The following is a 13694-nucleotide window of genomic DNA, read 5'->3' on the forward strand; positions in this document are numbered from 1 at the left end:
TGGTGGTGGTCAGCTAGAGGCTTAGCAACTGTCAAGTCACAGACTTGTCAAAAGACTCAAACATTATGACAGGTTTGTTGTCAGTCATAGCTTCTCCAAAAGAAGGTGACTCTGATTTCTACTCTGCTTCTCTGGTTAGAATCATCTGACTTGCAGGAAGTCTTAGGAGATTTAAGGATGAGCCATATTTCTTTTCAGGCTCTTCCCTTAAGAGATTCATGCACGGCTTCAACAGGAATACTTCCTAAGGAATATCTCATTAAGGTGAATTGATCCTTGTGAGAACATCATACAGTGTACTTAAATAAACCGGGATGGCTGTGATGCTACTAGGCGGAATGTTTTGGCCACCATCCTGTGTGTTCATCTTCCTTGTCCAAATGTTGTGCAACACATGACTGTTACCAGGGTCTTGGCCTAGCCCCAGTCTCTTAAACGAGTGGACAGTAAGTGGCTTGCATAAGTGGCTGTGAGCAGTCCATGTCCTTGGTTGCCTCAGCTGTGGTTATCTTGACTTCAGAGCACCATGCATATGCTCTTTTCCAGCAAGCCAGAGGTCCCTGTGTTCAGCACCTTAACCTTGTACAGCCCAGTTTCCAAGAATATATTTAAGTGATCCTTGCAATCCAGGTGGTTCTGGTTTAAGTTTTAGAGACAAGGTCTCACCATGTAGTCCAGGCTGACCTTGAACTCACTGTGTAGTCCAGGTTGGCTTCAGAGTTGTGATTATCCTCCTGCCTCAGCCTCCTGAGTGCTGGGATTACAGGTGTGTGTCACCATGCTGGGTTTGGAATCAGGGTTTTCTTTCTTTTCTTTTCGTATTGTTTTTGTACAGGGAATTGAACTCAGGACCTTGTGCTTGGCAGGCAGGCGCCTGTACCACAGCCCTGGGTCAGGATTTCTTTGCCACCCTCTCAACCTTTCAACGGTGTTCAGCCCTGCACTTGCCAATGATAACTGCTGTATCGTTAATTTTTTATTAGTGCATTTTTGTAGTACATCCAGTTAACATCCATTGTGGGGCGCTGGTACATTACATAACACATCTTAATTAACTACTGCAGTCATAAACATTTCTCAGAAATAGCAAGAATTAATGGGCTGCTTAACCTGTAAGAGATCATGTACCCAGTTTTTTTCCTTCATTGCAGGATTGGTCTTGATTTGATCAATGGTAAACCGAGAGACAACAAACAAGCAGGGGTGTTTGAACCGACCATAGTTAAAGTAAAGAGCTTGAAATTTGCAACAGAAGCTGCAATTACCATTCTCCGAATTGATGACCTGATTAAATTACACCCAGAAGGCAAAGATGATAAGCATGGCGGTTATGAAGACGCTGTTCATTCTGGAGCCCTTAACGACTGATGTGATTTCTGTTTAATTTAATTTATAATACTTTTGGATGGAATGTCTTGTGGCTTGAGTATTACACATTAAAGTACAGCAAGCTGACAGTTTCTATTTCTGTGAAGTAGAAGATGGTTTTCTCCTTGACTTTGGTCCTTCAGTTCCACATTACTGTGCTGTACTTTATTAGTTTAAAAAGAAATGAGATTTAAGTTTAGAGTGAGTGTGGTTACTGGGTGTTTTTCTTTTGAGACAGGGTCTCGCTGTGTATGTAGTTCAGGCTGTCCTGGAGCTGGTGGTGGTCCTGTCTCAGCCTGCCAAGTGCTAGTATGACAGGTGCGCACCACCACATCCAGCTTTGTGATTGCTCTTCAGCCATTTATCCTCTCTGAACACACATTGCTATTCCCATTCCACCCCCAATGCACAGGGCCGCAACACCACGCCTTCCATCCATTCTCTCAAGTGTGTGTAACAGGGTCACAAGAATCCGACAGCCAGATGCTCCTAGAGGATGACCCAGAGCTATTGCCCCTCCTTCAATGTTGACCTAAGAGGGAAGACAAGATTTGTCTTAGGTCATTTATCTTGTGGGCATAGGTTAAAGTCCTCAATTTGTTGTTTTTCTTCCTATGTTATACCAGTAAACTATCCTCTCAAATTGAGCTTTCTTCACTGCTTAGGGTTAAATTTACACCTTTGTGATATTCATTGCTGACCACCTTCCCTGTTATTTAATAGCACTGGGGAGGGTCAAATCAGGGATCTTGTGCATGCTAGGCAAGCACTTTACCACTGAGCTACATCCTTAGCCCTTTTTCTTTTTGAGGCTGGGTGAACGCAGGGGCCTCAACCTCCTGAGTAACTGGGATAATAGGCAAAGTATCACACCTAGTTAAAAATGATTTTAAAAATCTGAAGTAAACTAATGTTCTCGTTTTGTTTTCGCTTCGGGAAGCAACAAAACAAGTGAACTGAATCCCGTTAAGACTTTAGTACTATTTCTTCATCCATTAACCAAAGGTTAAAAATCTGGAAAATGTAATTTGATACTTCTTACAAGTTTATATTGTGAGTTAACTGGCACAATGAGGAGTACTTCAGAATGTTTACCTTGTCTGGGTTTAATCCAAGTTCTTTAGTTACTGCAACAGAGAGTGCTGCATAGGCTTCATTGATTTCAAATACATCAACATCCTCCAGAGACCAGCCTGCTTTTGCAACCTAAAAAAAAAAAAAAATGGCATAGAATTCTGGGTGGGAGGGCTGAAGTAAAACAATTCCTTTCTGGTCAAAGAAAATACTGCATGATGTGAAAGGATTCCTCTTAAGAAGTAGTACCTGCTATTGATTGTTCTAGATGAGAGCAGTGAGAAACATTTTCTTAGTGGCACTAATTCCATCCAGAAGTTCAAGTATGTGCACTGAAATGTCCTTTAAAGAAGTAGTTCTAAACTGTCCTAAATGTTGAATTATTAGCATTCATTGTTCAATGACATGTGCTGGTTAGGTGATAAAACAGAACTGGACTTGTGAAAAAACGGCATCCAAGTCGTCTTGGTTGTTGTTCATTATGGAGAAAGATGAGAAAGAAAACAGCAAAGGGGAAGTTGTGTTTTATTAAAAATAAACTTGATTGGAGTAACTGAAAACACAATCCTGGAATGGAAAGAACGTCTGAGGAGAGGCTTTTAGGAGAATTTAGTAGCATATTGCAGGTTACTGTTCTGCTTTCAGGGTCCCTACCAAAAGAACAAAGGATAGGAGCTAACGTACTTACAGCTTGCTTTATAGCTGGAATTGGTCCTGTTCCCATAAGGGAAGGCTCCACGCCTGCTTGTGACCAGGAAACAATCTGTGCTAAAGGTGTAAGTCCACGATTATCAGCTTCTGACTTTTTCATAAGAACCACAGCTGCAGCACCATCATTTATTCCTATGAAATGGAGTGACTGAGTGATTTCCACAATGCTCATTAACTTCAGTTACATGTCTTTTCTACCTAAAGACATGAGTTAAATTATTCTAGCATCTTGGTAAAGCTGCTTGCTGCAATTTAGCTGACTTTATAATATAGTTACAAATGCTAAGTGTAGCATGTAACTGGACACAGAAAGTGGAAAAATTACAGTAGTGGTGGAGACTTAGAAAAGGAAATGGAACAAGGATGTACTAGGAGTTTCTGGTATAGGAAAAATATAAAGGTCACTAACCTGGAGTACTCAAATTTACTGTTTCATTTATATGTCTGAGATGCCAAGAAACCAAATCGATTCATTATAGATTATTAAGTCAGTAACCAAATAGAGAAACTGTAAAATTCTTCTGCCAGGCCTGGTGTCACCATGCCTGTAATCAGCATTGGGGCTGGAGATAACAGCTAGGTGGCACAGCACCTGCCTGGCATGTGCAACATCCTGAATTTGATTCCCAGTACTAAAGAAAAGATCAGCCATTTGGGAGGCTGAGACAGGAGGGTCACTGAGTTCTAAAGCTAGAGTGAGTTCAAGGTTCTGATACATAATGAGATGCCCCGCCCACAAGAATCATTCAGTATACAAAGGCATTTTGGTAGACCTTACAGAAGATGGCATTCTCCCACATGACCTTCAGAAATCAAACCTGAAGCATTAGCTGCAGTGACTGTTCCTGTCCCGTCTGTGAGAAAATAAGGCTTTAGCTTGGACACAGCTTCAAGGTTACTCCCATGGCGAGGGTACTCATCTACTTTAACTTCAGTGAGGCCTGGAAAGAGTAAAACCTGAGATTAGTACAGAGATTCAGTGAGTGTGCTGGGAATCGTGGGTTTCTCAGAATCGAGAGGATTCACATTTGATAGAAAACGTTAATATTTACCCCCTTTCATTACAGGTAAAAGTATACACAGGAATTACTGTATGTAAAAACGTTTTATGAGACGTCCTCATGAGACAATTTTGAATGTTTTCTAAATCCATTGCCCTTCCTGAGAAAAGCAGTTCCAGGGAGCTGAATGTTGAAAGGGTCTTAAGGTTTGGGTCACAGTACCGGCTACTAGGGAGTACATCAGGAAATCTGAATCCAGCCTCATATGGGCAGGACATGTCAGCTGCCAGTAAGGGAAGCTGGCTGCAGCATTCTGTATTAGATAAGGACAAATGATCCTAAAAGGTCCAGTCTCTAGAAGGATGCGTGTGAGATGTACAGAGAAGCAACAAGAAGGAACAGATGCTCACTTCTATAGAGGTTTAGTTTAGCCTGTATGGGAAACAAGACAGCTGTTGTCTCCTAATAGCCACAGCCAGTAGTCCAGTTTCTCATGAAACCTGGTAACACAGCAGCTGTAGGCACTCAGGCTGTCGGTTTGCTGTGTTAACATGTCCCACCAAACAGCATCCTCTTCCCCTCATTCAGATGTATCTAGGATATATCTTTGCAACCTGAAAAACTTAAGATAAAACTATAAACATTCCCACACATTATTCCTTTGGAGAGAAATAGGTTGATGTTTAAATCTCCATTTACATACCTACCTTTTCTAGATGACACAAAAACTGGTACAATCTCTTTGTCAAAGTGGCCGGCCTTCTGTGCACTCTCTGTCCTGTTCTGAGACAGAACAGCAGCCTTGTCTTGAGCTTCTCTACTCACTTGCCATTTTTTGGCTACATTTTCAGCTGGGAGGAAAAAAGGAAAAAACAGCTTCACGAACAAGCTCTTGGTAGTTCAAGCCATTCACCCACATGTATTCCCAGGATCCCCTAGGGATTACAGGGCAGTGCTTTGTGGAGGATCCTGCATTCCTCTAAGGAAATTACTTTTAGTGGGAAAGGTTTTTGTTTTTGCAGTACTGAACATGAAACCCAGGGCCTTGTGCATGTGAGGAAGGTGTTTCCTGCTGAGCTACACCCCCTAGCCCTTTCTGTTTTTTTGAGACGGTCTCACTTTGTAGCCTACTCTCACCTCAAACTTGGAAGCTTCCTGCCTCACCTAAGTTTGGGGATTATAGGTGCTGCTACTATGCTTGACTCTCAAACTCTTTTATCTGTATTTTGAGACAGAATGTCACCAGCTTGCTCAGACCAACCTCCAAATGGAGATCCTCCTTCCTTGGTCTCATGAGGATCTGGGATTACAGCCATGCTGTAAAGATAGCAATGTCTCTGGTTTGTCATTACCACTAAGCCTGTTCAGCAAGAATTCATATACATACCCACACAATTTATAATTTTACATACAGACACATGGTGACAGCCTAAATTCACATATTTCTCAATGCAATCTCATATCACAAGCCCAGGGCCTCACATACTCTATACCACTGAGCTATTCCCCTCACCCCTTTGGATCTTTTTTTTTTTTTTTTTTTTTTTTTTGCAGTACTAGGATTGAAATCAGGGCCCTTGCACTGAGCTACATCTCCAGCCCTTTTTTGCTTTAATTTAGTATTGTTTTGTTATTTTTGGAGACAGGATCTCATTAAGTCACTTAAGCTGTCCAGGCTGTATTCAAACTTGAGTTCCTTTTGCCACAGCTTCTCAGAGTACTGGGACTACAGGTGTATACTATCACATCTGGTTTAGGATTTGACTTTTATTTTTTAAACAAAAAAAATGTAAAAAATAACAATAAAATATTTCAAAACAGGCTAGTAGGGCAGTAACAATCATCACATTGCACGTTGTTATATTCACAGTTGTTCAGAGTACAGCTTCTGTGTATATCTCCCCTTTCTCCCATCACAGTTTTGCTATTCTGAAAGTTTCTTTATTCACAATATCTACTGTATATTTTGCATCTTGTTTATTCTTTCCGATTCTCACACTAGTGAGACATTACAGTGTTTACACATGTGAGTCTGATTTATTTCACTTATGAGTATGGTCTCAAGTTAATCTATTTACCTATAAAAGCCTTGAGTTTATCTTTCTTTTTGGCTTAGTAGCATTCCATCCGGTTGATGGGCATTTGTGTTGTTTCCAAGATTTAGCTATTACAAATCATGCTACTATAAATATGGACTATATGCTACTATACATATATTGCTGTGGGATGTTACTTCTGAGAAGATACCTAGAAGGGGAATAGCTGGGTCAAATGGTAGTTTTTTAAGATTTTCATATTGATTTCCACAGTGGTTGCAACAGTTTACACTCCCACCAACAGTGGAAAAGAGTTCCTTTTTCCCTATAGCCCTGCCAGCATTTGTTGTTGGTTGACTTCTTGATGATAGCCATTCTTTCCAGGGTAAGATGGAATCTCAGTGTTGTTTTAATTTGCATATCTCGAATAACCAATGATGTTGAACGTTTTTTAATGTATTTATTTGCTGTTTGTATTTCTTCATCTGAGAAGTGTATATTCATCTCAGATGCCCATTTTTGGACTAGGTCTTTAAATCTGAGTAGGGGTGTGACTTTTTCAATTCTTTGTATGTTCTAGACAGAAGTCCTTTGAGGGACAATTGGCTATAATTTTTTCCCACTCTGTGGGTTGTCTTTTCACTTTATTGATGATTTCTTTGTGCAAAAAAGGTTTTTAAGGTGAGCTAGGATCAAAAGTTTTAATAACCACCTTGGTAAGCTGGGCGGGGTGGTGCATGCCTATAATCCCACCACTCAGGAGGCTGAGGCAGGAGAACTGTTGCAAGTTTGAAACCAGCCTGGGCTACACGATGAGCTCAGGGCCAGCCTGAACTGCATAGTGAGACCCTGACTGAGAAAATAGACAAAAAAAAAAAAAAAAAAAAACAACCAAAAACTACCTTGGTAATGTTGAGGCAGTTGGTCTGCTTACCACTTTTCAGACACTGTGACCCAGACATTAGGGCACTAAGGCTCAGGTAAAGTCCATGGCATCTTCCATGGTCAATGCCTGTGTTCTTCAGCCTTTTCTGCTTGGTTTCCAGCTGAGACACCTTAAGCTTCTGCTGTGTGCCAAATATCAAAGCCCTTGCCTTCTTGTATTTGCATATATTATCCCCTGGCCTAGACTCTTGCCCTTTTCCCCATCATCTTTTTTTGGGGATAGATATTAGACAGGGTCTCAGTTTCTTGCTAGGTAGTTTAACCTGGCCTTGATCTCACTAGGTAGCTCAGGTTAGCCTTAAACTTACAGAGATCCTCTTACTTCAGCCTCCTGAATGCTTGAATTGTAAGTGTGTACCAACCTGCCTGGCCTCCACACTATCTTTTTCACATGATTTATATTCCTCATGGAACCAGAGCCATTCTTGCCTAGCAAAAGAGGCCTAGGGTCATACTGCCTGAACTGTGCAAGCACACACACACCCTTGCTGGCTAGGGAGGGAAGAAAACAAAAAGAAGAAAGCAAGCCATTGCTGCATGGATTTTAGCAAGGCAACTGATTTCTCAGGGTTTGTTTCTTTATCTCTGAAATCAATGTCCATTGTATTTCTTATGATTTACATTCACATATAGTAAAGACATGAGTTCTTATCATTGCTCAGTTTGCCAGTAAAAGAGCTGTTTTCGAGATACATGACTAGTGACATACTTGTGTGAAGCCTCAAATACTGGATTAACTAATACTGCCTCTGCCACAGAATCAGTTTCTTCATTTGACAAAATGAAGGGTTTGATCCAAAAGTACCAAAGTGCCTGCCACTTCTCACATTCCCCAGTATCAAGGATTCATAAAGTAGGAAGAATATTAGCCGGGCGTGGTGGCGCATGCTGTAATCCCAGCACTCGGGAGGCTGAGGCAGTAGGACTGCTGTAAGTTTGAGACCAGCCTGGGTTACAAAGTGAGCTCAAGGCCAGCCTGAACTGCATAGTGAGACGCTGTCTCAAAAAAAAAGACCAAAAATAAATGAGCAAATAAATAAATAGAGTATTTATTTATTCACAGGGCATGGTGGTGCAGGCCTATAATCCTAGCACTCAAGAGCCTGAGGCAAGGGGATCTCTATTAGTTTGGGACCAGTTATGAGCTACTTATTTAGACCAAGGTAAGACTGAACTACAGAGCAAAACCCAGAATAAAAAAAAAAAAAAAAAAAAAAAAGACTTATTTACTTACTTTAGTAGTTTTTTTAGTTTATTAGAGAGGAACTAGTATAGATTCAAAAATTCACGCTGGCTCCTCCCATGAGTTCCAGATCCATCCACAGCCCTGTTCTGAACAGTAACAGCAACAACTGGGATGACTTTCTGGCATGAGACCTTGTGGATTAAAAAATGATTAGAACCTGGTGTTGTGGCTCATGTCTACATGGCCTCCCAAAGCCTCCTGCTCATAGACAGAGCCCTTGAGAGGTGACTGGATCATGGGTCTGTGACACTGGATTAGTCCACTGATGGGTGCATAGTTGGGTGTGAGGCTAAAGGTAAAGCCTGGTGGGAAGAGGTGGGTCACTGTGGGCGTGGCCTGGAAGGGTGCATATATAAACTTCTCTCCTCCACTGATGGCTCACTGCTTGCTGCCTGCCATGCCATGAACTGCTTCTCCTGCCAGGCTACCTTGCCTTGGGACCAGATTACTACAGATTGAAACCTCTGTAATCTGTGAGTTAAAATAAACCTCTCCTCCTTTATCTTGTGGATGTTGTGTGTTTTGTCCCACCACCAAGAAAGTAACTAAGACACTTGGTCTCTGTTCATAAAGAGAAATACATCTAAGAAGCACGTTAGTCCATGAGTTTTTGCTTTCAGAGCAGCCTTTTGTGCTTTCTTACCAGATACCTTTGCCTAGTTACCTGTAGTAGTCTTTTCCACTGGAATTTTAGCTTTAGCAGCAGCTGCTATAACTACCACTGCAGCATTAACAACATAGGAGTTTTTGGGCAGTCACTGAGGAGAGGTGCCTTTTGAAATCTACTAACTTCATTCTTTTATTTGGTACTGAGAATGCAAGCTTCACAGGGTCACAAGCATGCTAGAAATGCTCCTACGGAACTACCTCTCCAGCACCTTTTCTTTTCTTATTTTGAGACAAGATCTTGCTTAGTTGCCCATTCTGGCTTCCAAACTGTGATCTTCCTGCCTCAGCCTCCCAAGTAGCTGACATTACAAGTATGTGACAATCATGCTTGGATTAACTTTTAAATGGTTAAAGCCTGCGATCTTGGTTGTCCATTCTCTGGCATTTATCTTCTTGGCCTGTCTTACAGTTGACCACTTTGTACTGATATCTGACTTCTGCTAGGCTTATGACACAGATTTAGAGTGGTCACTGTGAGGGCCCTTGAGGATAGTCAGATTTTGTTTTTGCTTTTGAGACAGAGTTTCACTATGTAGTTCAGGCTGGCCTTAGACTCACTATGTAGCCCAAGCTGGCCTTGAACTCATAGCTATCCTGCCTCAGCCTTCCGAGTGCTAGGATTACAGATGTATGCCACCATGCCCAGCTCAGTGAGCTGGTTGTCTTGGATAGGCACAGGCTGGCTCCTCACGAGTTCCAGATCCATCCACCACAGCCCTGTTCTGAACAGCAACAGCTACAACTGGGATGACTTTCTGGTGTCCCTCTCTTAGTTACTTTTCTGTTGTTGCTGAGACAAAATACCCAGCACCCAAAATTAAGGAAGGAAAGGTTTATTTCACACGTTTGTGGAGGTTTCAGTCCATAATCAGCTGGCTCCAAGGCAGGGGGGCACAACACAAAGACAACACTTTAAGGTGGCAAAAGACAGCAAAAGCAACAAGAGCACAAGGGAGAGAGCAAAGTGAGCCTAAGAAAGAAGCCGTGGGAGCTGTACCCACCAGAAGTGCCACAGGAGTAGAGTCACACAAGCCCTTGGGAGCGCACAATGTTCCACAGACTGTACCACATGATGAACGTGGAACTACAGGACTTAATGTTTGCCCTGCTGGATTTTATACTTGCTTTGGTCCCTCCATATCCCTTTTGCTCTTGCTGGTTTTGCTGTCTTCTGCAACCTTGAACAGTTGCCCTGTCATGCCACCCTGCTTTAAGCCAGCTGATTATGGACTGAAACCTCCACAAACCCTGAGATAAATAAACCTTTCCTTCCTTAATTTGCGATATTGAGTATTTTGTCCCAGCAACAACAGCAAAGTAAATAAGACAGGCCTGAAGAGATACAGGCCACCTGGGCAACCTCCATGAAATATATGAACGCCATGTGCTTCGCAGGACCCTCTGGGCACCATTCCCAGCCTCAGCTTCCTGACCAAATGAGAAGTCAAGCAGCATGGCCTCTGACAGTGAGACTCACTAATATTACCCAGTCTTTCCCAACTTTTTCAGGTTATATTTGCAGCTATGTCTGCCTTACCAGTCACACCCATATGGTAGTTGTGAAAGGCATCTGTAAGACCATCACAAAGTATACTGTCACGTAATGGCATCTCACCAATCTTCATTCCTGTTCTTAAGTGAACCAAGTGAGGAGCCTGGAAATAATAACAATGGATTTAGGCTTGGTTGTCATTAGCCTTCCCCTTGGTATCCCACTCAGAACTATCTAGTATTTCCTTCATGTAGTTCCCCTTGCATGTAGTCTCCCTCCCCACTAGAACCCGAATGCCCTTAAGAGTAGTGGACAGCCCCACCCTGCCTACTCTCGAATCCTTCACTCACCTGCCTGCCCATTTCCATGTCTCCCTCAATCTTACCCACTCTGTGTCTCATGGTGATACCCAGCTGTCAAACTGCTCTAAGCTTGAACTTCCTACCACTCAGACAGCAAAGTGTGAAAAAATATGCTTGGTGTTTGTGATTTTGCTCCATAGTTGAACCGAAAATCCTACTTGAAAGAACCGAGAGTGAGTCATACGCAGCATGTTGCTGTAGACACAAAGGGTAAGTCTAAGTGCCACTCTCACCCAGATGAATTTTTGGTGAGAAAAGTGCAAGAAAAGACTCCAGAAAATGTACTGCCAGCAGTCACTATGGAAGGAGACTCTGTTTCAAAGAAAAAATAACATTTGTCCTCCAATTTCTCTCCAGCTCCCAGTATGCCAGGAAGCCTCCAAGTCAAGGTAAACTACCTGAACAAAATTTGTGAAAAATTTTATTTGCTATGTTGTGTTTTGATACTTTAGGGGTATTTCTACAATTTAAGGCTGTTAACTTTGTGTTAAAGTCCTGGAAAAATGAATTTATAAGTGTAATTTTTTGGGCCTCAGAACCAATTATTTGCTTTTCTATTATTTCTTATGAGAAAAATGTGTTCAGCTCTCAAACTTTTCTGTGTTTGAATGCAAATTTGGAACAACATCTGAGGTATCACTGTACTTCTTTAAAGATCCGATTTACACTTCCAGAGGCGCAACTAATCATCTGTCGACTGAAGGAGCTCATGTAGCCTTAACTAATGCTAAGGATGTTTAACTGTTTCAATGGGTCAAATAAGGCTGACAGTGAGAATTAGGCTGCCTAAACTGGTAGGGATTTCTGAGAAGAAAGTGCTCTTTTGGGCCGGGGAGATAGCTCAGCGGCACAAGCGCCTGTCTGGCAAGCATGAGGTCCTGAGTTCGATTCCTGGTACCAAAAAAAAAAAAAAAAGAGAAGAAAAAGAGAGTGCTCTTTTTTTTTCTCCCTGTGAGACAGGATCTCACTGTATAGCCCAGGCTAGCTTTGAACTTGCTCTGTAGCTCAGGCTGGTCTCAAATGCATAATCCTCTTGTCTCAGCCTGAGTCATGTGTCACCATGTGCAGCTGAAAAGTTAATCCGATTTTTTTCTTTTCCATACAAAAGGAAGTTAATTTAAAACCAAAGTTATCAAGCAAGTCATATTATGTTTTTGCAGTACCAGGCATTGAGCCAGTGCCTTCACACTAAGCTACATCCTCAGACCTTATTACTTTGAGACAGGATCCCACTAAGTCTCTAAGTTTCCCAAACTAGGCTAAAATTCACAATCCTGCCTCAGCCTCCCAAAGTGCTGGATTACAGTTGTCTACCACCATGCCCCACTATACTATGGGTTTAATTTGGGAAATACTGTACTGCCTCATAACAACAATTTAAACATAATATATCTAGTCCCCGTTGTACTGGTTAATAGGCTTTTTCTTTAAATGGAATTTTCTTTTTATTTTTTTTTTCTTGTACTGGGAATTGAACTCAGAACCTTGCATTTGCCAGGCAGGCACTTGTGCCACTGAGCTATATCCCCAGATTTAAATGGAATTTTCCATTTGGAGAATGAATGTTCATGTGGGGGTCATGGTTGCATCCATTCTTAGTTTGATTTCTAGCCTTTGTTTCAGTCTAGTTCTGATCCGCAGCACTCTGCTGCTGTGCCGACTGCAGCTGTTTAGGGAGAGGTCAGCGAGAAGCGTCTTTTCAGAGCTTACCTTGCTCATACTTTCCATGCCTCCTGCAACCACAATACTCGAGTCACCAATCCCTATGGACTGGGCTGCAAGGCACACGGCTTTAAGGCCTGACCCACAGATCATCTGGCAGCTCCATGCTGGGACAGAGTAAGGAATCCCGGCACTTACACTGGCTTGTCGAACGGGATTCTGCCCAGAACCTGGAAGAAAGAACATAAGGGTCCCCTAACAATCAAGGAGAAGGTAAAATACGTGGCTATGCACGTGTGTAAAATTGCCAACTGGATTGTCTACCACTTATGAAGCCTATGGGCCAAGTTTCTACCAAAGGCAAAAAGGGGTGCAACCCACTCAGGCCCCGCTTCTGTCCCTCTCTTGGACAGAAGCTTTCATTCTCTCAATAAATATATTCTGCTCTTAACCTCCGTTGCTCCTAAAATTCATTCTTCAATTTTAGAGAACATGAACTCGTCCCAGATATTGTTCAGGTTGGGAGTTTTTATTTTCCTGTATCTACAGGAATTGGCTAAGTAGGGTTATCTGATTTACAGTCCAGTTTTACCATGGCAGAGTGAGGTGGCGCTATGGGTACCAGTGTGGAAAGATTTCTCTGTTATAGTCATTGTTAAAACTGCTCCCAGGGGTCTGCTTTTCTTCTTTTTTCCCATACAGGACAGGGTTGGACTTTACCACTCTCTTTTTTTCACTTTATTAAAATACTGGTTTATTTCACATGTATATTTTTATCTCCCCATCATCTCTAGGTCTGACCACCACTACTACTATGTCCTATCATAACATTCCACACATACTTCAAACCAAGCAAAGGGTGGAGTTCCAAAGGCAAAAAGGCCTAATATACTCTCTGCCTGTCACAGTCTAGCCCTGTACATACTGCCTTGTACTGCTTTCTAGGTATTTTATCTTATCTTATTTACTTATTTATTTTTGCTTTCTAGGTATTTTAGAGATGTACGCATTTTTGCTCTACAGAGTTCTGAATACATTAAAATAGAACCATAAGACCTTCTTTTTTTTTTTTTTTTTTTTTTACCGGTAGGCGGACTCATTGACCTCAGGCTTGCCAGGCAAGCACTT

General features: G+C 41.9%; 2 protein-coding genes across 2 annotated transcripts in view; one reads left to right on the forward strand and one right to left on the reverse strand.

The window, feature by feature from the left end:
• Tcp1 (t-complex 1) overlaps positions 1 to 1457 on the forward strand; it is a gene marked incomplete in the record, with an annotated part of 10342 nt that extends 8885 nt beyond the window's left edge. Inside the window, 1 exon segment of the mRNA XM_013517327.1 lies at positions 1152 to 1457. Coding sequence (XP_013372781.1) covers positions 1152 to 1368 — 217 coding nt within the window.
• The window catches only part of Acat2 (acetyl-CoA acetyltransferase 2), an 18677-nt gene continuing 5946 nt past the window's right edge, over positions 964 to 13694 (reverse strand). The window contains exons 3-9 of the mRNA XM_005390719.2: positions 12615 to 12796; positions 10588 to 10705; positions 4862 to 5005; positions 3972 to 4094; positions 3131 to 3285; positions 2464 to 2574; positions 964 to 1900 (exon numbers count right to left, since the gene is read on the reverse strand). Of these exons, the coding sequence (XP_005390776.1) occupies positions 1730 to 1900; positions 2464 to 2574; positions 3131 to 3285; positions 3972 to 4094; positions 4862 to 5005; positions 10588 to 10705; positions 12615 to 12796 (1004 nt within the window). The 3' untranslated portion in view covers positions 964 to 1729. The remainder of the gene's footprint in view (positions 1901 to 2463; positions 2575 to 3130; positions 3286 to 3971; positions 4095 to 4861; positions 5006 to 10587; positions 10706 to 12614; positions 12797 to 13694) is intronic.

This window comes from Chinchilla lanigera, unplaced genomic scaffold, assembly GCF_000276665.1.
Source record: "Chinchilla lanigera isolate Chin_1 unplaced genomic scaffold, ChiLan1.0 scaffold00038, whole genome shotgun sequence".
Taxonomy (NCBI): domain Eukaryota; kingdom Metazoa; phylum Chordata; class Mammalia; order Rodentia; family Chinchillidae; genus Chinchilla; species Chinchilla lanigera.